At 43.7% G+C, this 24,288-nt stretch overlaps 1 protein-coding gene across 1 annotated transcript in view; it reads right to left on the bottom strand.

Annotated features, from left to right (window-relative positions):
• Positions 1-13,959: 13,959 nt before the first annotated feature.
• LOC143928309 (uncharacterized) overlaps positions 13,960-24,288 on the bottom strand; it is a 62,337-nt gene continuing 52,008 nt past the window's right edge. The window contains exons 7-9 of the mRNA XM_077453121.1: positions 17,607-17,658; positions 16,239-16,302; positions 13,960-14,216 (exon numbers count right to left, since the gene is read on the bottom strand). Of these exons, the coding sequence (XP_077309247.1) occupies positions 14,049-14,216; positions 16,239-16,302; positions 17,607-17,658 (284 nt within the window). The 3' untranslated portion in view covers positions 13,960-14,048. The remainder of the gene's footprint in view (positions 14,217-16,238; positions 16,303-17,606; positions 17,659-24,288) is intronic.

Here is a 24,288-nt window from a genome sequence, read left to right as displayed (position 1 = left end):
TGTCACCACCTCCATCGGCAAGATTGACATGTCGCTGACCCCGTCACCTGGTATGGACTTAAAGGGGAAGCCCTATGCCTAAAAAATGGCGTGGGGGTCCTCCTCAAGGTCCATATCAGACCCTTATCCAAGCACGCAGCCTGGTCGCTCAGGAAAGGGGGTGGAGACGAGCGAGCGCCCCCCTCCTGAGCCGTACCAGGCCGCAGGCAACAGAAGACTGGGCCACCGCTAGTAAAAGAGCTGGGAGAAGAAAGCGGAGGCCTGGCAAGAAGAACCGAAGAGGGGGACAAGACCCCTGAAGTCGGAAGAAGACCCCTGGGCGGCGATGACAAATAAACCCGGGCTCCTCCACTAGTAAAGGAGCTAGCAGAAGATAGCGGAGGAGTCCAGCGAGAAGACCCCCCAAGACGGAAGAAGACCCCCTGAGCTGTGCAATAAATTGTTTTAAAACCTTGTGTTGTGTTTTATTAAAATTTTTTTCACCAGGTGAATGGGTAGGGGTACATTGTACCCCACACTCATTCACATAAGGTGGAGGGCCGGTATCTGGGGGCCCCCTTATTAAAGGGGGCTCCCGGATTCCGATAGGCCCCCCGCCTGCAGACCCCGACATCCAATGGCCAGGGTTGTTGGGAAGGGCCCCCCCTTCCCCAAAGCACCCCCCATGTTGAGGGCACGCTGCCTGGTACGGCTCAGGAAGGGGGGGCGCCTGCTCATCCCCACCCCCCCGCCCTGCTCGGATAAGGGTCTGATATGGACCTTGGGGGGGACCCCCACACAGTTTTTTCGGCGTAGGGCTTTCCCTTTAAGTCCATACCTGGTGACGGGGCCAGCGACGTGTCAATCTCGCCGTGGCGACATTGACTTCCTTCGCTAGTCCCGTCTACCTGGAGCCATGTTCAAAATGAATGGACTTTCCTCAGTGTGTGGGCAAGTCTGTTCATTTCAAAAGTCCGGCCATAGTCCGGCGGTTTGTCCGCCGCACCTAGTCCGCCGGAAATGTCCGGTTGTGTGTGGGAAGGTCCGCTCGTTCGGAAAGTCCGGCGGACCTCCGCTTCAAAGTCCGGAGGTTTGTCCGCCGGAATAAGTCTACTGGATAGTCCGATCGTGTGTATGCGGCATTACGGGACAGTGCTCTTTTATCAGTTCTCCCCTGAATTTGCTTGTAACGAGTCTGTCCTTAATTGACATAGTACTTCCGAAAGTAATGGAGGGAGCATTTGAAATAAATTTCTGCATTTTTAAATCATTAGTTAAGATAGGCCAGTGATGTTGGATAATCTCTCGAATTTGTTTATTTCGGTTTGAAAACCGCATAACTAGACGAGTGATATTGGAGTCTAAAGTTTTTTTGAGAGAGGTTTTAAAGAGAAGGTCATTACGGGGCTTCATAGCTGCTTTGTTTAATGCCTTACATAGGCAAAACCAGCTTCCAAAAGTCTGTCTTGTAATTTAAGAAAAATTATAAACTGCACTAAATTCCACATATGCCAAAATATGTGTAAATAAATAAAGTGACAATAAATTATGGGCTATAAATAAATAAATAATACAAACTCTAGAAACTCTAGAAACACCCAGTGTGTAAATCAGCAAATCTATATGCAATTATCAAAAAAGTCCTTGTATGATAAATCAAATGTGAATAAAGTCCTCCACAGATGAACTGTGCTCGATCCACCATCGTATAACATGGTTGAACAGTGCTTGATAATTACAAAAAATCCTTCTCATAAAGGGGCTCAGGGTAGATGTACCAAAACCATATAAGAGAAATAGAGCTCCAGATAGTGTAAAACCTTTTATTACTAAAAACCAAAAAATAAAATTGCACTTACAGTGTATACAGAAATCATCAGCCTTAAGTCCATTGCGCCGGCCGGACGCATACGGACAGACCCGTTCCCCTGGAACTGTTCCCAAACACAAGGTGACGTTAGCGTATCGCTCATCCCTAAACGATTCGCAACAAAATTGCGTCATCCAGGGGCCCTCGTGTTTGGGAACAGTTCCAGGAGAACGGGTCTGTCCGTATGCGTCCGGCCGGCGCAACGGCCGGACGCATACGGACAGAAGGCTGATGGCTGATGATTTCTATATACACTGTAAGTGCAATTTTATTTTTTGGTTTTTAGTAATAAAAGGTTTTACACTATCTGGAACTCTATTTCTCTTCTATGGTTTTGGTGCATCTACCCTGAGCCCCTTTAAATTAATGGGAAGGATTTTTTGGAAGTATTTTCTACAATCCTCATATTGAAGTGGTGGTGTAAGGAGAGTATCGAGGACCTCTTTGGATTGGGAGACAACTATATATTCACATGCCTTCTGTGACCCTCTGTAGTGGGGGGTCATGAATTTCCGGTAAGCGGAAAATTTAATTATTCGGTGGTGGATCAAGCACTGTTCAACCGTGTTATATGGTGGTGGATCGAGCACAGTTCATCTGTGGAGGACTTTATTCATATTTGATATATCATACAAGGACTTTTTTGATAATTGCATATAGATTTCCTTACACCTAGGGGTGTGCGGCTTGGTCCCATATTGTAAGGGGCAGGCAGTATTTATGGTTTAAGATTGTAGCATTTATATGCACTTATCACCTATGATTGGGTCTCTATTAATTAATGGTTAGAAGCTGGTTATAGCCCATAATTTATTGTCACTTTATTTATTTACACATATTTTGGCGTATGTGGAATTTAGCGCAGCTTATAATTTTTTTTTAATTTCTTTCCTGTAGTTATGTAATACAGTCAAGCCGCAGCTGAATCTGGTCCGTTTTAAACCAATTTATATTATTTTTTTGTGGTTCACATTAGCGCAGTTTTTTCTTTTTCTTTTCCTGTCTTGTAATTTACCTGCTTCCTCTTTGTAGAAGCCCTCATTACAGCAATTTTTACGGAGGCGCAGGTATTGTCCAAATGTATGGAATTTTTTAATGGTGTGGGGTGGAAACTGTCGGCATGTAGCACAGTGTTCCTGGCCATCTCTTTCCTAAACAATGGGCTGCACCATTCATTTCATTATCCAAGTCAACAATTTGCCGATTATACTCCCTAGTGAGGATGAGCATCATTTCACAAGAACATGTTTTAGATTGTCTTCCCATCCCTTTTTGCATTCATAACTGATTTGCTCAATATTAGGAAAAATCTGTATGCCTAACCCATAGGGGTTAATGAGCTCCCTTACATATATATAGAAGGATTTTGTGTGCCACAAAAATGCATACTTTTTTTCTAAAATACGACCTAGTTTCTGGAAAAGAGAAGAGATTTGGGTCTCAATCTGATCTCCTTTTTCAAAGTCAGTTTCATAACCGGACATAAGGCTAGCACACTCTTCCCATTGAAATGTATTCATACTGCCAGAAATTGGTATTCAACCATACAGTACATCAGGAAGAGCATTCTGAAATAACATCGAACGTGAAAAAACATTGCTCATGTCTTAACTCACCATATATCATGGACTGGGGAGCAGGTGTTTAACCACCCAAAATTGCATTAAAGAAAAAGAAAGGGTGATACTAATAGTGAGAAAAGAGGATTGCTGCACTCCCCGAATGGAATATAAAAAGGAAAAGTTTACCCGTGGAGATTTGTATTGCAGCCAAAAAATTGAGATAAGGTAGAAAAAATTATTTTATTAAATAAATATCATACAGTATGGATTATGTTAAAACATGAGCTCTGTAATTGAAGCCATTGTATATCCACTTACAGACCAGACCATTTTGCTGGTCAAAGACCAGACCACTTTTTGCGATTCGGCACTGTGTCGCTTTAACTGACAATTGTGCGGTCGTGCGACGTGGCTCCCAAACAAAATTTACGTCCTTTTTTTCCCACAAATAGAGCTTTCTTTTGGTGGTATTTGATCACCCCTGCGGTTTTTATTTTTTGCGCTATAAACAAAAATAGAGCGACAATTTTGAAAAAAACACATTATTTTTTACTTTTTGTTATAATAAATATCCCCCAAAAATATATAAAAAAACTTTTTTTCCCTCAGTTTAGGCCGATACGTATTCTTCTACATATTTTTGGTAAAAAAAATCGCAATAAGCGATTATTGATTGGTTTGCGCAAAAGTTATAGCGTTTACAAAATAGGGATAGTTTTATAGCATTTTTATTAATAATTTTTTATTATTATTTTTTTTACTAGTAATGGCGGCGATCAGCGATTTTTATTGTGACTGCGACATTGTGGGGGACCCATCGGACATGTTTGACACATTTTTGGGACCATTGTCATTTATACAGTAATCACTGCTATATAAATGCAGTGATTCCTGTGTAAATGACACTGGCAGTGAAGGGGTTAACCAGTGAGTGGCAGTGTAGGGGTTAAGTGTTCCTAGGGGTGTGTTACTAACTGTGGGGGGGTTGGGCTTTCATTTAGTGAACACTGATCTCTGCTCCAATCACATGGAGCAGAGATCAGCGTCACTAGTTGCTAGGCAGAATGGAGAAATGCTGTTTACACGGCATTTCCTCCATTCAGCTGTCTTATGAGACGATCGCGGGGATGCCCGCGGCGATCGAGTCCGCGGGTCCCACGACCGGACTCACGGGGGTCCCGACCAGCGCGGGGGCGCTTTACCGATGGCAGGGCGGCATTGAATATTGGACGTACCTGTACGCCAATATGCCTGCCCGTGCCATTCTGTCGACGTACATCGTCATGCACTGGTCGGGAACCGGATATACATCAGGGTAATGCAAACATAAATATACATGAAACACATATAGTATGGTATAAGTATATATAATCATACTAAAAATACTGATGCGTTTCGACCATTAGTAGTCTTCTGGGGGAATAGGAGCACAAAAACATCTACAAAAGAATATAGTGAGAGAGAACATACATTGAAACAACAATATATATGTGATGTTAACACATGTATTGCCAAAATACAACCATATTTACCAAAATGGCTGTAAAAGTGGCCTCCAACGTGCTGTGATTGAAGGTTATTAAAAGATCCAGGCGGAGTGGCAAGAGGTCCCGGCCTACCACACCGAGGAAGGGGCTAAGTATCTGGAAGGCCAGTCACATGGCCCACGAGAGATCACGCTTGGAGCCCATGCCCCGGGGAGAGAGCAAGGAGGGGCCCGGAAACCAAGAGCGGGATCCAAAGCCACTATGGGACTACATAATAATGATAATAAAAATGGACGATTATTAGAAAATGTCACTTAGTCTTGAGCTATATATAGATAAGAGTGAGAGTGAGGTGGGTGATCACAAAAGTGTGGGTCAAGGAGACGTGAATGGTGCAAAAAATGTGGAAGAAGGGAAGCGAAAGAAGAAATAGCAAAGTGCAACAAAGCGGAATTGAATCCTGGCAGTTAGGAGAATGAGTGAGGTAAGAATTGCTCAGTAAACAGAAACCAAACCATAGAGGAGCGACCGAAAAAACGGAGGCTGTGAACCAACATAGAAGTGTGTGAAAGTGCGTGTGTGAGGGTTGTGTACAAAATGGATGTGAACATGGCTGCATGCCAGGGTAAGGGGAAGAAAAAAAAAAAAAGAAAAAGAGAAAAGAAAAGGAAAAAGACTGTAAGTTGGAAAAAAGTAAAATCAAAGGTATAGAAAATGAAGGTGACCATGAATGATTGCAAATATGTGGGTAAGTGAAGGGTGAAATGACTGAAGAGTGTAAGTAAGAGTGGAGGAAGTAAGGAAAAATGCAACAACATGCAAGGTAAACGGAACTGGATCCCAGTTGCAGGGAAAAATGAAAAAGCAACAATAGCCAAAGCAAAGAAAAAACACTAAACAAACAGGGGCTGTGAACAAACAATGAAGGTGAGTGAGATGTGAATGTGAAAAGTGAATGCATACCAAAGTGAGGAGGGGGGGGGGGGGGTGAAAGGGAAGAAAGAAGAAGAATATAAGTTGAAGACATTACCTGAAAAAAAGGTAAAATGATCAGGCTGATAATCAAAATACGATGATAAGCTGGTGGCAGGGCAGAGCTATCAAGCGTCCAGCATAGATGAACAGTGTGCAAACAGATTAGAGAGCCTAATGCCCCGCACACACTATTGGAAATTCGGCCAGTAAAAGACTGATGAGAGCTTTTGGTTGGAAAATGTGATTGTGTGTATTCTCCATCGGACTTTTGCTGGCCGAATTTCAGCCAGCAAAAGATTGGGAGCATGTTCTCAATTTTTCGGTCGGAAAAAGTTCCATGCGTTTGTGCGTATGCAATTCCGACACGCAAAAACTCACACTTGCTCAGAGACGGAAGCAATCGGTCTGGTACAACTACCGTTCATAATGGGCATAGCACATTCTTCACGCTGAATTTGTTTTAATAGTTTAATGCAGCACATTCTCTTCTTCTTTACAATGCTAGAAGAATGAAGTTGTTTTGCTGCTCATATTCACACAGTTCTCACAAACTTCTTCATTATTTCACCTGATCTCATGAATAATCTTTTTTTGTTTTTAAAGCCAGATCTCCATAATAATGTTTTAATTTTTTTTTTGTGTGTTATATAAAATTTTTTTTAATCAAGAACTCCTTTTTTTGGAATATTTTGTAATTATTTTCTAGTCATCTCCTTAATTTTTTTTTTTTGTGTCAAGTTTACACAACAACATTATTATCTTGCCTTTTTAAAGCTCAAGGAGGTTGGTTAGAGTCCCTTGTTAATTTGATGTATTTTTGAAATGTACTGGTATACTCACAAAAAAACTGTCCTATTTGAAGAAAAACACATAGGCAAGTATTTAAAAAAAAAAATAATCACCATTTATTGTGGTTGATAACAAAATAAAGAAGGCAACGCTGGAGAGCCTTAGAGCACAATCTGGTCTAGGACTCTTAGAGATCATGAACAGCAGCAGATGACATATATGTCCCCAGGCTGTGGTACTACAGTCTTCTGTCAGACCAGACTGAACCCAGGCCATCACTTTCTTGTTTTCCTTGCAGCCTTCCCTGCAGTCTTCCTTGCAGTCTGCCTTGGCGGCTGTGGCTCTGGAGCTGGACTTGTGGCAGGAGGAGGATGGGCGATCATACATAAGTGCATGTTATCATTTATTTGGCCATTCAACCCCTTCTGAATGGCCTCAAAAACAAATTTCTCACACCTGAGACGTTGGCCCTCCTCCATTTGCTGCAATTTAGCAGTTACATAGCAGCCATAGGCCTCTTCAGTGTCAGCGGGGCTTTTGAGGATTAGTGTCCTTAATGAGGCCCAGTGCTGCCTCCTCCACATTATGCCCCTTCCTGGCCCTTTTTGTTGGAAGGCGGAGGGGAGGCACCTGGGATTGGGTGAGGCTACCACCTCCTGGCTGACACTTACCCCCACCTCCTCCTGGCTGACACTTACCCTCGCCTCCTCCTGGCTGACACATTCCAGAGCCTCGTCCTGGCTGAGGTCTTCCTGTGTATGAGAAAGGGACATATTTTTAGTTTTTGGTTCATTAATCACACCCAAATTTCAGCTCATGACTGTTGCAAATTGAATGTTAATAAATAGAAAATACTATCATTCTGACCCCTGCATTTTTCATTCTTGTCACACTCATTTTTGGCCCCTACTTTCAATTGATATGTCAAACACTTTTTGTTAAATCATTCATTTGTTAGCAAGAATAACATCTAGTTAACAACAATCATTTTCGGACAATAAATATGTTAAAAAATACTATACCTGGCTCCAGCTGGGCTCCTCAACTTCTTCCAGAATGGAAGGCCCAGTTTGGTCCTCGGAAGCTTCACCTGGGGTTGAGGGAGGGGTGGATGGAAGTGTAGAAAGTGATTCCCTGGCTTCCATCTGGTCTTCCAGAAACCGCATCCTGCTGTAGTACCACAGACTGGGTACACATCCTTTGCTGCAGCTCCTGACTTATAATCACACACATAAGTTGGACTTGATGAACGTGTCTTTTTTTCAACCTCACCTACTTTGTAACTATGTAACTATGATGGGTCCTCTCACCTCCTCAGTCCAGGATGTGCAGGTAGTGAGGAGATGATATGCTGTAACCTTTAGCAACCAATCAGTGAGCAGTAATGATGTGCACTAACCTCTTGCAACCAATCATTGAACAGTAAGGATATGCAGTATCCTCAACCAATCAGTGAGCATTAATAATGTGCAGTAACCTCTAGCAACCAATCAGGGAGTGGTATGAATGTCCAGTTACCTCTAGCAACCAATCAGTGAACAGTATTGAAATACAGTAATCTCTAGCAACCAATCAACAAGCAGACATTATGTGTTGTAACCTCTAGCAAATAATCAGTGAGCTATAATGTGTGTTGTAACATCTAGCAGCCAGTCAGTGAGTGGTAATGATACACTGTAACCTCTGGCAACCAATCGCAATTGCTGCCTGATTTGATTCAGGAAACTGATTTTTAGTCTAGCTGCTATTTATTGTATGACTCAGAGCAGATGGAGAGTGAGATTGCATGGAAGGGGGGCAAGAAAATGTTTCCCCAGGGTCCAAACAATATCAAAGATGGCCCTGACCAGACATTGTATTTAGTGTATCACACATTTCAACCAATTGTGTCAATGTTTTTCTCTGTACGAATGCTCAGGGAATATAGCTTAATGTAGCGCCACCTATAGCAGTCTCATATCCTATAAGCCAAGCATGCCTAATCTACTGGTATGTGGCTTCCCGTAGGAATGCCATGCTCACTGGCCAGATAGTACAGGAGGCTGAAGAAATTAAGAACAAAATAGTTCTTGGGGTTCCAGCAGTGCAGTTGTCTGCAGGGGATGGCTGGGACTGGTGTCTTACATAGTCAGCGAGATGTGCAGATGGGTAAGTTCAGACGCAGGCAGAGACATGGTCAGCAAGCAGGCAAAGGATCAATCCAGGCAGCAGGCAGAAATGTGCTCAATAAACAGACCAGGATTGGTACAGGCAGCAGGCAGAGGCAACACTGCACTGGTGCAGCAGGAATCAGGAGCACCGTAACTGGTGTGGCAGTGATCAGTAACATTGGCACTGGTGTGGTAGTAATCATGGACGCTGGGACTGGTGTGGTAGTGATCATAGTCACTGTCATTGGTGTAGCTGTGATCAAGTATAATATGACTGGTATAGTGGTGATCAGAGATATTTAAATTGGTTTGCAGTGATCAGTAACACTAGAACTAATGTGGCAGTGATCAGGGACACTTGGACTAGTGAGGTAGTGATCAGGGACAGTATGACTGGTACGGCGGTGATCAGTGACACTGTGAGTGGTTGGTAGTGATTAGGGACAATATGAGTGGTATGATCATGATCAGGGACACTGGGACTGGTGTAGTGGGGATCATGGACACCGTAACTGGTGTAGCATTGATTACGGACACCGTAACTGGTGTGACAGTGATCACAGACACTGTAACTGCTGTGGCAGTGATCAGGGAATATATGACTGGTGTGGTAGAAATCAGGGACAATATGATTGGTGTGGTGGTGATCACGGACATTGTGAGTGGTGCAGTGGTAATTAGCGACACTGTGAGTGGGTGGCAGTGGTTAGGGACAATATAAGTGGTGTGGTCATTATCAGGGACACTGGGACTGGTGTATGGTGATCATGAACCGCATAACTGGTGCAGAGGTGATCACGAACACCATAACTGGTGTGGCGGTTATCGCGAACACCGTAACTGGCGTGGCAGTGATCTCAGACACCGTAACTGGTGTGGCACTGATTAGGCACACTGTAACCAGTGTGGCTGTGATTAGGGATAGTTTGAGTGGATGATGGTGACACTGTCTGTTGACAGTGAGTTAAAAAAAATATATTTTTTTATTTATATTTTTTAATATTTTTAACTACTCTGGGAGGGTTGGGTGTATGATCAGGTTTTTGTTTTGCACTGTAATTGCTTCAACCATTTCTCACCCTCTCTGGCTTCCTGCAGTCATTGAGAAATATTGTGATTGGCTTCAGCTATGACATAGTACAGAGCTACTTTAAATGGCCCTGTAAGCGGGTAATGCTCTAGGTCTAGGTCTTTTTTTCTTGACCTGAGCCATTCCAGTCATCATGACCTTTTCTGGTTTCTTATTATATTCTTTTTATTATTTTAGGACAGGTGGTGATATTGGGGTTTGTTTTAATTTTAGAGTAAATGGGGCTGGTCTGTTTGGAGCATTGCTACATTGTTGTACACAATGGTCTAAAAATTTGGGGATATTTTCTCCTCTTTTCAATCTTTTTTATATAAACAATATACTTGAAATATATTACATCTGTTTGTTAGCTAGTAGTTAGATCACCCATATTTACCAATGACAGATAAAAGCTATTTTTTCACACTCTTCTATAATCCTGCTGTTTGTTTGTGAGTTGTCAGTCACGTGGGCTTCTATTTTTCCAGAACAGGAAAAGTCACTGCTGACAATTACACTAAAACTGGCCATACATCATACAATTTTCTTATTCAATTTCCTTTAGATTTACCTTCCTGATTGCACACAAAGTGAAAGTGTTCAGATTTGACCTCATATTATATGGTTTTGGTAAATCTAAAGGAAATCTATAGAAGAAAATTGTATAATGTATGGCCAGCCTTAGGTCTCTTTCACACGGGGCGGATCAGTGCTGCTCCGCCCTGTGGAGATCTGCTTGCTCAGCGCGGATCGCCGGAGCGATCTCCGCTGAGCAGGAAGATGACAGGTCTGTCTCTGCACACTGTGCATGGACGGACCTGTCAGAGCGCCGCTCTCCCCTATGGGAGATCGGGTGACGACGGACCGTAGAGTCCGCCGTCATCCGATCCGATCCGATGACAGATGGAAAAGTAGGTTTTTCCTCCATCACACTTTTTCGGACAGGAGCGGGTCGGATGTCAGCGGACATGTCACCGGTGACATCCGACGATCCATAGACCTCTATGGAGCATCTGTTCAGGTCCGCCTGAAAAACTGACAGGAGGACCTGAACGGATCGACCGTGTGAAAGAGGCCTAAATAATTTTTTTTTCTGCCTTGGTGACTCATTTAGTAGCTCTATCAGCTGTTGCCTAATCTTATATGCTACAGCTGAAATCAGTGCCAGCTACCATTGTTCAACCATCTTTCTAAACATTTTAGTTGGCTGGATGTCTTTAGCTTGGATACATTTGATCACTGACCCAAAACATTCCTGCAGATAAGGGCTTCTGACTTTTCCCTGACTTATGACTTTACTCATTTGCATAATTATTTTTTGGCTAGTAACTAAGGCTGGCCGTACATTATACAATGCGCTAGTATAATTTTCCTTTAGGCCGGCCATACAAGGTTCAAGGCAGGCTACATGTACCAAGTTGATTGATCAACTTGGGTGCTGGATTCTCTTATGATTATCACTAGCAGCTGCTATAGCTGCTACTGATAATCACTGTCTTCTCCCGGTGGGGACGGCTTCTCTTGTCAATACTGTCTGTGTTAATAGAGGTATCGTGAATTTTGAGAAACTCTACATCGCCTGATGTCCCAATTCCGCAGTCCAAGCAAAGTTCCTCTTTAAACTCAGCTGACCCATGGTGCATGGCTGCCCTTACTAATCTGATGGTTCTCTTGCCTTCCCAAGGTCACATCCTCTTCTACAAGTTTCCGGGTCTACATCTGCAGGCACTCATGTTCCTCCTGTCCCCCAGCTCCCTCTGTTCCACTCTCAGAGGGGCCTGAGCTAGAAATACAAGAGAGGCTGACCTTGTCATTTCAGTCTCCCTTCAGGTACGTGACACTTGCAGGACAATTGCTTGGTATCTGGGATAATATGAGGTTAAACCTAAACACTTTTTTAATTTGTATGCAGGTAGGCCCTTGCACTACACAGTTGAAGGTAAATCTAAAGGAAATTGAATAAGAAAATTGTATAAATTATGGGCAGCTTTAGATAAAGTAGTAATGAAGCCAGTCAGCAAGCATTTTCGAAACCATGTTACCAATAGCTCACTCATATTTGTATTATCCAACAAAAGTGTGAAGGATGAGGATTAATCTTAATAACAAGTCAGTAGATACAGCCAATGCATTTCAGGGGCTCACGAATCCTCCTTCTTCAAGGCTTGTGCTGGTGGTGATAGAAGGAAATACGGACAACAAGAACAAATATTGTGTATTATAATGACAGTGTTGAAGCCAGACTGACCTTTTTTTTTAATATAAAGCTGAACTCCAGGCATAAGAACTTTGAAATATAATTGAATCAAATTGAAATATATTGATCAAAAGCCACACATGATATTAATCCATGTTAATGTTGTTGTGTTCAGCAAATGTGTTTGCAAACATAGTTATTAACTTGTAAAAGCAGCTTTAACATCATTACTGTGCTGTACATAACTTGTGCAGAGAGTAAAGCTGTGGGAGGGGCCCACCAGGCTCCACGCACTACAATTTGCCAGCAAAAAACGTCAGGAAGGGACCGATACAAGGCCAGTCACCTGGAACAAGCAACAGTGATTAGTCTTTATTTCAGGAAGCTCCTGTGCAGTGGCAAGGTTTCATAGCCACTTGCCATGTGGGCCCTTATGCATGATCGCTCCCGAGCCCTGCTCTGTGTGTCCAAAGGACACACAGGATGGGGCTTGGCGCTGCCCCCAGCTCTCTTCTCACTGGCTGTGATTGACAGCAATGGGAGCCAATGGCCAAAGGATTTTGTTGAACCAACTTTTGGTTTAATTACAGCCTTTAGTCTGTTGGGATATGTCTCTACTAACTTTGCACATCTAGACTTTGCAATTTTTGCCCACTCTACTTTGCAGAACTGATCAAGGTCAGTTAAATTTGATGGTGACGTTTGTGGACTGCAGTCTTCAAGTCATTCCACAGATTTTCAATGGGGTTTAAATCTTGGCTCTGACTAGGCCATGCAAGGACATTGACCCTTTTCTGCGTCAACCACTGTGTGGTCATTTTTTCTGTCTGCTTTGAGCCATTGTAATGTTCGAAGGTAAACATTCTTCCCATTAAAAACTTTCTGGAAGAGGGCAGCAGATTTTCCTCAAGAATTTAAAGGTATTTTGCCCCATCCATCCTTCCTTCTATCCTGACAAGTGCACTCCCATAACAGGAAATTCCTACCTCCGTGCTTTACCATAGGAATGGTGTTATTTGGATGGTGAGATGTACTGGACTTCTGCCAGACATATCGTTTGATGTTGAGGCCAAATAATAAAATTTTAGTCTCATCTGACCATAACACCCTTTTCCACGTGGCCTCAGAATGTTGAAGTTGCATTTTGGCAAAGCTCAGTCATGACTATATGTGGCTTTTCTTGAGGAGTGGCTTATTTCTTGCAACCCTCCCATAAAAGCCACATTTGTTGAGAATTTGTAATATTGTTGTCACCTGCACACAACAACCACTCTTTGTCATAAATTCCCGCAACTGCTTCAGAATTGCTGTACTCCTCACGGTAGCCTCCCTGACCAGTTTCCTCCTGGCTCGCTTATCCAGTTTGAAGAGACGTCCTGATCCAGGGAGGGTCTGTGTTGTATCAAATACCATCCACTTCTTAATAATAGGCTTCACAGTGCTTCTAGGCATTGATAATGCCTTTGAAATGGTTTTGTATCCATCTCCTGACTTGTGCCTGTCTTGTGTTTTATCTTTCACCAGGGAAAATCTGATTGCCTCTCTGGGATTAGGAAGGATTTTTCCCCCTGCTGTAACAAGTTTTTTTTTTCACCTTCCTCTGGATCAACTGTGGGTATAGTATTCGGTATATGGGATTGTATGATATTTTTTATTTTATTTTATTTTTTTATGGCTGAACTAGATGGACTTGTGTCTTTTTTCAACTTGACTAACTATGTAACTATGTAAGTTGGATGCACTGAGTAAATACATTACATTCTATGTGCACATGGCTGCTTCAACCAGGAATTATAGGTGGCTTTACCCTGTAAAAATGTCCTTCTGTGAACTGTCAACATACAAATTCCTCTATAGAGTATAAAAATACAAAGCAGCAGCTGGTAGTCATTCTATTTTATTTTAAACATAAATCTTTGTGTATATTGTGAATAAACTAAATATAGTATAGCCGCATGGTACACAGTATCCTAGACAAATACCATGGATTCATAAGAAGTAGAGGTGGACATGGATTTAATCCCATTCTGATAAGTTCCAGAATAATATGTCTGCGCGATTTCCCTTTTCAAAGTTACATAACCTCCGGTGACGGGCATCACTCCCGCATGGATCGCTGAAGCGCAGATATCAGAGTCCTAGAAACAAATAATATATATTTAGTTTTCTGGTACATTGTCAGGGTTGTTTTTACAAGGACACATCCATCTATAATGGGGGTTGATAACTCATCGATCATGATCAACCGTGAACAGGCGATAGGTAGAAAACACATCCCTGCATTACTGGTCCTTTCCCTCAGCTTCCGATGCTCTGGTCCTCACAACAGAGCAGAGAGAGGGAGGGAGCACAGCTCTAGATGAAGGGCAGGAGTGGGAGCTGCCAAGTTTCAAGTTAACTAGCAGAGGATTGGTTGCTAGGCTGCAGGGCAGTCCTAGCAACCAATCATCAGCTTGTTAATATGAAAAGTAAACGATCACCTTTTAAAACAGCCCAGTTTAAAATAGAAATGAAAGGCAAAATATTTTTGTATAGATCTAAAAAACATTATAAATACCCTTTTCCCCTTTTTTTACTAAGTGATCACATCCCTCTGTTTTATGCTGCATAAGAACTGTGTGTGTGTGTGTGTGGGGGGGGGGGGGGGGGGAGAAGCAGTAGCATACTGAGCTTTCCAGTGAATGCCTGTGCTGCAGGGCCACATCTGGACAAGTCTGATAATTGGAGGAGAGTACACTGAGTTCCCAGCACAGCTAGAGATTGAACTAACCAAGGTGTGTTCTCCTGCTTAATGTGTTCAGTTTTTATTAGGAAAGCAGAGGAACTGGCAGGGACACCAGGAATTTCACAAAAAGAAAGCAATACAAACAGAACAGGATATTTGCTCATAAAAGTACATGGTACAGCAGGCACATATCAGGAATATGAAGTGTTGGGGTAACAAACACTGTAACTCTAGCAGCTCCCACCCTCCATCTAGAACTGTGCTGCCTCCCTTTCTCCATCTATGATCATTTTACTGTTGTCTGTGCCCCCTCTGTGGTAATTCACCTCTCTATTTGTCTTGCTAACCATTGTCTTCAGTACAGAATGAAAATACATTATTTCCCTTCGCTTTGGAGAAATTTCATTTTACTTCCTATTTGTCTCAGAGAAAGATGTAATGGGAAATATCCCATATGGAACATAGACAGCATAAAAAAGATAAAAAATAAAGTTGATTATGGTCATAACCAGCCTGTACTCTACTCAAAGCTAAAAAAAAAAAGAAAAAAAGCTTTAGTTATGCTTGAAGGGTTTCAGTCAGGCCCGGACTGGCCATAGGGCACACTGTGCATTTGTCCGGTGAGCCGGGGCTGCTGGGCTTCATGTTCTAACAAGACTGACCTGTTGATGACCGGGCTGCACAGTGGGAGGTAAGCAGTGACTGCAGTCCGGACAGGGCTAACACAGACCTCTGTCACCGCTCACCTACCATTATGCAGCCATACACGTGTCTCCTTTCCGTCTCGCCAAAGATGCCATCCTATTAGCAGAGCAGGGGGTGGGAGGAGCTGAAGATCTGCACAGAGAGTGGGAGTCTTTTCATATTAACAAGCGACCCAGATTTGCAGAGAGGAGACACAGGTTGAATCCTGCCTCTGCCCTGCCAAAGGTAGGACTGTGCAGGGGAGGCAGAGAGTAAAAAGGGGCACTGTGATACAAAGGAGACTGCACTGTAAAGGGGCACTGTATTCATTACATGTGAAAACAACAGGAGTCAACTGGACCTACAATTGTATTTTTTTCCAATGTGAATTACAAGCACAGGCCTCATCAGTAGCTTGTTTGGCAGTCAAACAAGCTGCTGATAAGGCCTGCGCTTGTTGTTCACATTGCTGGTAGGCAAGCCCTGATGAAGGGGAGCTTGGACTCCTGAAGTGCGTTGGCTACTTTTTCGGATTGTCCCCTTTATATCACAGTGCCCCTTTACATTACAGTGCTGAGGACCGACTCCGTCAATATCCCATAACCAACCACCCTCATGAACGCCCTCAGTTTAAAATGCCCAGGAGAATTTTTTGCCCCAGTCCAGGTCTGGTTTCAGTGGATATAAAGCTTACAGCATACAGGTCAAAGAAGCTATTTGCATGTAAAAGGAGAGCAAAACAAATTCTTACAGATGTGTAAATATCTGTTCCCCAAACTGTATATGAAGAGTCACAGGATTCAGGGCACAAAACCCTAAAACAAAAAACAGAAATGGATATTAAAATTTAATGTATTAACATAAATGACAGAAGCAAACTCGTGTCTATGTGTCAAAAATATATATTGTAAACATGTTTGTACATTTTATAGTAGTTCTTTATTTGATTGTATTGTAATTCTGCTCTGTGAAGCAACTTTTAAAGCCTAAATTTACTTTAAAAAACAAAACAAAAAACAAAACAGGGACACTACTTCTGCACTGGACAATTATGATGATGGGGATGGGGGGAATATAGGACGGGTTTGTTAGACAGTGGCTGACTCAGTTTGGAAAGGGGTAGTCTGGGCTTTGCTGTTCCCAAGCTTTTTGGACCCAGCCTTTTAGACCGATATTATGAAAAGGGGGAAGGCCAGGGTCCAGGGCTGAGAATACTGTGATACTGAAGAGGAGAACTGCTATGCCATGCAGTCTGTTGGGAAGCACTGAGATCCAGAGATCCACCAGCTTCTGGGGAACACCAAACATGGACTATTACCCTATGGAGGTATGCCTGGGAAGCATGTTAGGGGACACACTAATGTATTTAACCATGTTAGACTTTATTACCATGATATTTAAAGGGGTCTGAAGTTATTCAAAGGGGTACACGTGATGATTTTGGGTTTATGAAAGAACTAGGGTAAAGCTTCATGTGTTTTTTTTTTTTATAAATAACAAACATGTCATACTTACCTTCAGTGTGCAGCTCGTTTTGCACAAAGTGGCCCCGATCCTCGACTTCTGGGGTCCCTCAGCGGCTCTTGCGGCTCCTCCTCATATCAGATAACCCCCTAGGAGAAGTGCTCTCCCGGGGGATTACCTTGTGGGCGCGCTCCCAAGTTCAGCATTTGCATCCATACACATGAATGCCAGACTCAGCCCCGCCCCCAGCAACCTGCGTCATTGGATTTGAATGACAGCGAGAGCCAATTGCTGTGCTGCTAACAAGCTATCCAAACAAGAGCCAGGACCCTGTGCAGAGAGGGAGAGCGTGTTGCCTCAGAGTGAATGAAGGGGCTCAGGTAAGTAAAATGGGGGGGCTGGGGGGCTGGTCACTGCCAGAAGTTTTTTCACCTTAATGCATCCTAAAAAACACAAGGGTTTACAACCCTTTTTATATCTGATTACCACCTGACCGCAGTCCTGGGCATTATGGGTGCATATATGTTGAATGTTCCCCCTATTTTCCAGTTATACCTCTGAAGCTCACCAAAGTTAGCTTGTCCTTTTTTATCTCCAAAAGGCAAGCGGACATGAATTTAACAAGGTTATGTCAGTCAAGTACTCAGATACTCACCGTAATGGGTCACCTTTCAGAAGGTCTAAATAGGTTGAGCAGCTAATAGGCCCTGAAAAGAAATTTAAAGCAAAAATAAAATATAAAAAAACAAACAAACAAAAAACAAAACTTTATCAGTCCTGTTGACCTGTAATAGAGCAACCAGTAGTAAACAAGAGCCTATACACAAATGTTAGATAAAGTTGATATTGAGTAGCATGTTAGCAGGTGCAGTTAGCTAGTCTTCCACTGGGTGGCTCTGTTCCAAATTACTGTGCTAATAAGAACTTATGTAAGTGGGTGTTAGGTACCCTTTTAGACAACGCTTTCCTATAGTGATGTAAAGGGTGGAGTTAGTGCCCATATAAATGCCAGGCTGGGGTCAGCCTGGTTGAGATAGGACATGGGAGCCAAACATCCTAAAGCCATGTGGATGTAGTTTGCTACTGCAAGGGCCCTTAATAGATCTGAAGATCTGGGTGAGGTATTTTTTTTTAAATGTATTCTTTTTATTGTAACAGGTGAGGTAGTTTAGCACTCAAAAAAAAAAAACAGAGTTATGCCGCGTACACATGATCGGATTATCCGGCGGACCAGAGTCTGCCAGACAATCAGCCCGTGTGTGGGCTCCAGCGGACTTTTTCTTCCCAAAAGTCTGGCAGATTTAGAAAGAAGTCTTGACTCAAAATTGTCCGCCTGTCTGTGTGCTACTCCGCCGGACTTTTGAAATTAACGGACTTGCCCACAACAGTCTGTTCATTTTGAACGTGACTCCAGGTAGACGGGAGTAGCGAAGGAAGTCAATGTCACCGCCTCTATCTGCGAGATTGACACCTCGCGAGCCCCATCGCCTGGTATGGATTTAAAGGGGAACCCCTTACGCTGAAAAAACGGCGTGGGGTTCCCCCCAAAGTACATACCGGACCCTTATCTGAGCACGCAGCCCGGCCGGTCAGGAAAGGGGGCGGGGACAAGTGAGCGCCCCCCCTCCTGAGCCGTCCCAGGCCGCATGCCCTCAACATGGGCGGGTGCTTTGGGGAAGGGGGGCCCTGTGGTCCCCCCACCCCAAAGCACCTTGTCCCCATGTTGATGAGGACAAGGGCCTCTTTCCGACAACCCTGGCCATTGGTTGCAGGGTCTGCGGGCGGGGGGCTTATTGGATTCCGGGAGCCCCCTTCAGTAAGGGGGCCCCCAGATTACGGCCCCCCTACACTATGTGAATGAGTATGGAGTACGATGTACCACTACCCATTCACCTGGGGGAAAAAAGTGTTAATAAAAAAACACAACACAGGTTTTTAAAGTAGACAGCTTTATTAGACAGCTCCGGGGGTCTTCTTGCCGGGCTCCCCCGCTATCTTCTGCTCTTCTGCCCTATTCGGGGGTCTTCTTCTGACTTCGGGGGTCTTGTCCCGCTCTTCGGTTCTTCTTGCCGGGCCTCCGCTATCTTCTTACAGCTCTTTTACTAGCGTTGGCCTGGTCTTGTCGCTGTCACCTTCTTCTTTCTTCTCTTCTTCTTTCTTGACACAACGATCTCCCTAGCTGTAATGGCAGGGACGCATTGTGTGGTGACTTATATAGGCATAAGGGGCGGGGACACCGGGTGATGTCACATGGTGACCCCACCTCTTATGATGTCACAGTCCCGGAGGAAAAATCTGGTCATGTGTGGGCAAGTCCGCTCGTTCGGAAAGTCTGGCGGACCTCTGCTGCAAAGTCCGGCGGATTGTCCGCCAGATAGTCTGATTGTGTGTACGTGACATTAGTCGTTCTCACTCTTGTTATGTTTGATGTTGATGATGATATACCTGGGAGTGAGAGAGTAACATCAGGAAGCATGTCGGGCTTGGTAGAGCTAAAGAATGGGACATAGAGAGAGAGAAGGTATACTACAGAAAAGCACCTTGTTAATCTCAGTGACAGAAGCGGAATACTGTAAATCTAGTATACAGAAAGTTTGGTCCCAACACTGTGGTGCTCCAAAGGAAAGTGGAAATGCAATACGTAACATGGTTTATTTTATTATGTGCTGGCATTTCGGACCCAAATGACTGCTTCAAAGCGTATGCTCTGTGTATGGTGGTGTGTGCTGAAGAGTTCTGTCAGTATGCCAATCTGATATTATACAGTCATGCCCAGAAATACTTGCACCCTGCATTTCTCTCGGATAATGCATCACTTCGCCCAGAAAATTGTTGCATTTACAAATGTTTAGGCATTCTCATGTTTATATATTTTGTTTGTACTGGTATGACACAAAAAAGTGGCCCATTCCATGCAAAATTCCAAAAATGGAGTGGACAAAATTATTGGCCACCCTCAATTTAATATTTGGTAGCACACCCCTTGGAGAAAATAACTGAAATCAATTGCTTCCTGTAACCATTAATGAGTTTCTTACACCTCTCTACTGGAATTTTGGACCACTATTCTTTCGCCAACTGCTCCGGGTCTCTCTGATTGCTGCTACTGCTATTTTGAGATCTCTCTACAGTTGCTCTATGGGATTTAGATCTGGATTCATTGCTAGAGCCTCTATGACAGGGGGTAGGTCAAGAAACATCCAAACTGGGGCATTCACCCACAGGGCTGCTGTTAGGCTGTACGGGGCCCCAATAAGTTATAACAGCAGCCCTGTTAGTGAGTGCACCAGTTTGGATGTTTCTTGACCTACCCCCTGTCATAGAGGCTCTATGACAGGGGGTAGGTCAGTGTGGAGTGTAGGGGTCCCTCTATGACAGGGGGTAGGTCAGTGTGGAGTGTAGGGATCCCTCTGGGACCTACCCCCTGTCATAGAGGGACCCCCACACTCACCTACCTACCCCCTATCATAGAGGGACCCCTACACTCAAACACTGTATACAGACCGAACTGAGATGTAAGGAAGCACTCTGCTGGGGACACCTGAGATGTAAGGAGGGACTCTACTGGGGACACCTGATAGCATCTGGTGGCAGGCGACGTGACAAGTGACACACTTGGGGCTCCCACTGGTTCTGCATTATGGTGCGTTGAACTATTTAATTTTATATTACAATGTAATAATAATAATGCACTTCAATCATCCTGACACTATAACAGCCATGGTGCCGGGATGATTGAAGCGCTAACACCAGGTATTTGGAGTATCTTTATTTGCTGATTGTTAAACTTTCTGAAATACACATATTTATATTGTGGTGTAGGATCTGGGCCTGCTGTCCCTCTATCGCTTTCTTTCTCTCTTTGTTTCTTCCTCCATCCCTCGTTCATCTCAGACTCCAACCACACCCCCTTCAAATCACGCCCCTTCAAGCCACGTGCACTATTTCACGTAAACCATGCCCATTTTCGGCACAGCGCGACACATTTTTATTTTTCCCTCTGCCGCGCATACTAACACATGCCCCGCCCCCTAATTATAACTTGACCCCGCCTACAGCCAAAAAGGTGTCCCTAATTTTATTTTTACAATGTTGGCACCTATGATATTGTCAGCACCTGTTAATTGATACAGGTGAGTTTAATTATAAATTACAGGAGCATCACAAACTTGGAAGGCAATTATTTCTTACAATTTTGAGAAGGTGCCAATAATTTTGTCCAGTCCATTTTTGGAGTTGGAGTTTTGCGTGGAATGTGTAAGATTTGGCTTTTTGTTTCTCTACTTTTCTGTGTCATACCACTACAAACAAAATAAATAAACATGAGAATGCCTAAACATTACAAACATTTTGTAGGCAAAGTGGTTCATTATCTGACAGAAAGACAGGGGTGCCAATATTGTTGTCCATGACTGTATGTCACGGCTACAGTAAAGTGTGGAAAACCTATTTCTCAAGTGGATATTACTTCATTCCAAAATGAAAATATTAGGCCCCTTTCACACTGGGGCGGTTTTCAGGCGCTACAGCACTAAAAATAGCACCTGTGTAGCGCCTGAAAAAAACGGCCCCTTTAACTCCAGTGTGAAAACCGGAGGGCTTTCACACTGGAGCGGTGCACTAGTAGGACAGTGAAAAAAGTCCTGCTAGCCGCATCTTTGGAACGGTGAAGGATCGGTGTATTCACTGCTCCTAAACCGCTCCTACCCATTGAAATCAATGGGGCAGTGTGGCTATGCTTTGTGGGCGGTTTTCATTCTTTTTTCGGCCGCTAGCGGGGTTAAAACCGAGCGGCCGCATGCCGCCGCTAAAACGACGGCTTACCGCCGAAGCCCGCACCGCCCCAGTGTGAAAGGGGCCTAACTAAAGGCAAAACTTTTTTTTCCGTTTTGGATGGAGGAGAGCAGGATTAAAGTGGTTGTAAACCCTTACAAACCACTTTGACCTACAGGTAAGCCTAGATTAAGGCTTACCTGTAGGTCCAAGCAATATCTCCTAAACCTATATGGTTTAGGAGATATTTGCCCGAAAACAGGCACCGCTGTCTACGGCGCATGCGCCGTAGACTGCGGCGCGCAGGCGCACTGAGCGCGGCATTCTCAGCGACGGAGCTGCCGCGCGTGTTGGCTCCCGTGCGCATGCGCGGGAGTGACGTCATTGCGGCTTCGCCAAATGACAGCAGCAGAGCTGCGAGACCCCACCAACAAGATGGATGTGGCGGACTACAGGGGACAGCGGCGACTTCGCTGGCTCCTGTGTCAGGTAAGTGACACATAATGGGCTACTATGCGATGCATAGTAGTCCATTATGCTTTGCCTTTGCAGGGAATGAAAGAGGAAGTAAACTCATCAGGGTTTACTTCCTCTTTAAAACACCTGTCAGTTTTTATTGCTGTCTGTGTCCCCATTAGAGAGATTCCCCTTCTACTCTGTCCAAAATGAAAAAAAAATTATAATATTTTGCACCTTCAAATTTGCAGGCATGTTGTGTACATCACACGGTACAAAGCCCCAACAATCCATTTTAATTCCCAGGTGTAATTACACAGCAAAACAAAGAAAAAAAACACCAAATGAGGGATAGGAGTGAATAATTTCTCAAGGCACTGTATGGGCAATTATAGTGCTACAGCCTTAAAACTATGAAATAGTTCTAGACCCTGATCAGGATATATCTTCAGAAAACTTCACCTCATTCCACACTTTGGTAAATCAGGTGCAGACAACACTTAGTTATTTTACATAGTATATACACTATATTACCAAAAGTATTGGGACACCTGCCTTTACATGCATATGAACTTTAATGTTTTTTTTTTGCTTTGTACATTTGGTGGAAGGAGGGGTTGTTTTTCAGTGGCTGGGCTTGGCCCCTTAATTTCAGTGAAAGGAACTCTTAAGGCATCAGTACCAAGAATTTTGGATAATTTTATGCTCCTAACTTTGTGGGAACAGTTTGGGAATGGTCCCTTCCTGTTCCAACATGACACCAGTGCACAAACAAGGTCCATAAAGACATGGATGAGTGAGTTTGGGGTGGAGGAACTTGAATGGCCTTCACAGTCCTGACCTCAACCCGATAGAACACCTTGAATTAGAGCAGAGACTGCGAGCCAGGCCTTTCTTGTCCAACATCAGTGCCTGTCCTCACAAATGTGCTTCTGGAAGAATGGTCATACATTCCAATAGACACACTCCTAAACCTTGTGGACAGCCTTCCCAGAAGAGTTGAAGCTGTTATAGCTGCAAAGGGTGAGCCAACTAAATATTGAGCCCTACGGACTAAAACTGGAATGGCATTAAAAATTCATGTGCATGTAAAGGCAGGCATCCCAAAACCTTTGGTAATATAGTGTAGCTACAAAGATGTGTGGTCATAGGAATGAACCTCCACTCAAATTAAAATTTCAGAAAATGGAAATCACTCAATTAACTGTTCAGCAATATTGAGGTGTCCAATATCTTCTACAAACCCTGGCAAAAAACATTGGGGCCTCCTGGATTGATATTTTTTTTAAATGCGTTGTGGAAAGAAATCTTATTTCCATGTGCCAGGGTGCTAGGTGTAACCTTAGACTCTGAACTGTCCTTTCAGGCCCACATCCAATCCCTGTCCAAATAATGCCTCCTTAGCCTCTGCAACATTTCCAGAATACGCCCTTTTTTAACTAATGACACCACCAAGCTTCTAATTCACTCCCTGGTTATCTCTCGCCTCGACTACTGCAACTCCCTCCTCATTGGAATACCTTTACATAGACTATCACCCCTTCAGTGCATAATGAATGCCGCTGCAAGACTCATCCACCTTACCAACCATTCAGTGTCCTCCACCCCTCTCTGCCAATCCCTCCACTGGCTTCCCCTCACCCAACGAATAAAATTCAAAGTACTAACAATAATTTACAAAGCCATCAATAACTCTGCCCCCAGCTACATCACCAACCTAGTCACAAAATACCAACCAATCCACTCTCTTCAGTCCTCCCAAGACCTCCTGCTCTTTAGCTCCCTTGTCACCTCCTCCCATGCTCGCCTACAGGATTTCTCCAGAGCTTCTCCCATCCTTTGGGACTCCCTACCCCAATCTGTCTGACTGTCCCCTAATCTATTCATCTTTAGACGATTCCTGAAAACCCTTAAAAACCATCTTTAAAGTGATTGTAAAGGTTTTTTTTTTTTAAATAACAAACATATCATACTTACCTCCACTGTGTAGCTCGTTTTGCACAGAGTGGCCCCGATCTTCGTCTTCTGGGGTCCCTCGGTGGCTCTCTCGGCTCCTCCCCACAGAAGATAACCCCCCTAGGAGAAGCACTCTCCCGAGGGGGTTACCT

The sequence above is a fragment of the Lithobates pipiens genome, unplaced genomic scaffold, assembly GCF_037356315.1.
Source record: "Lithobates pipiens isolate NorthernLeopardFrog02 unplaced genomic scaffold, aLitPip1_a1.2 Scaffold_23, whole genome shotgun sequence".
In the NCBI taxonomy this organism is placed as follows: Eukaryota; Metazoa; Chordata; class Amphibia; order Anura; family Ranidae; genus Lithobates; species Lithobates pipiens.
This window is presented reverse-complemented; position numbering and strand designations above follow the sequence as displayed.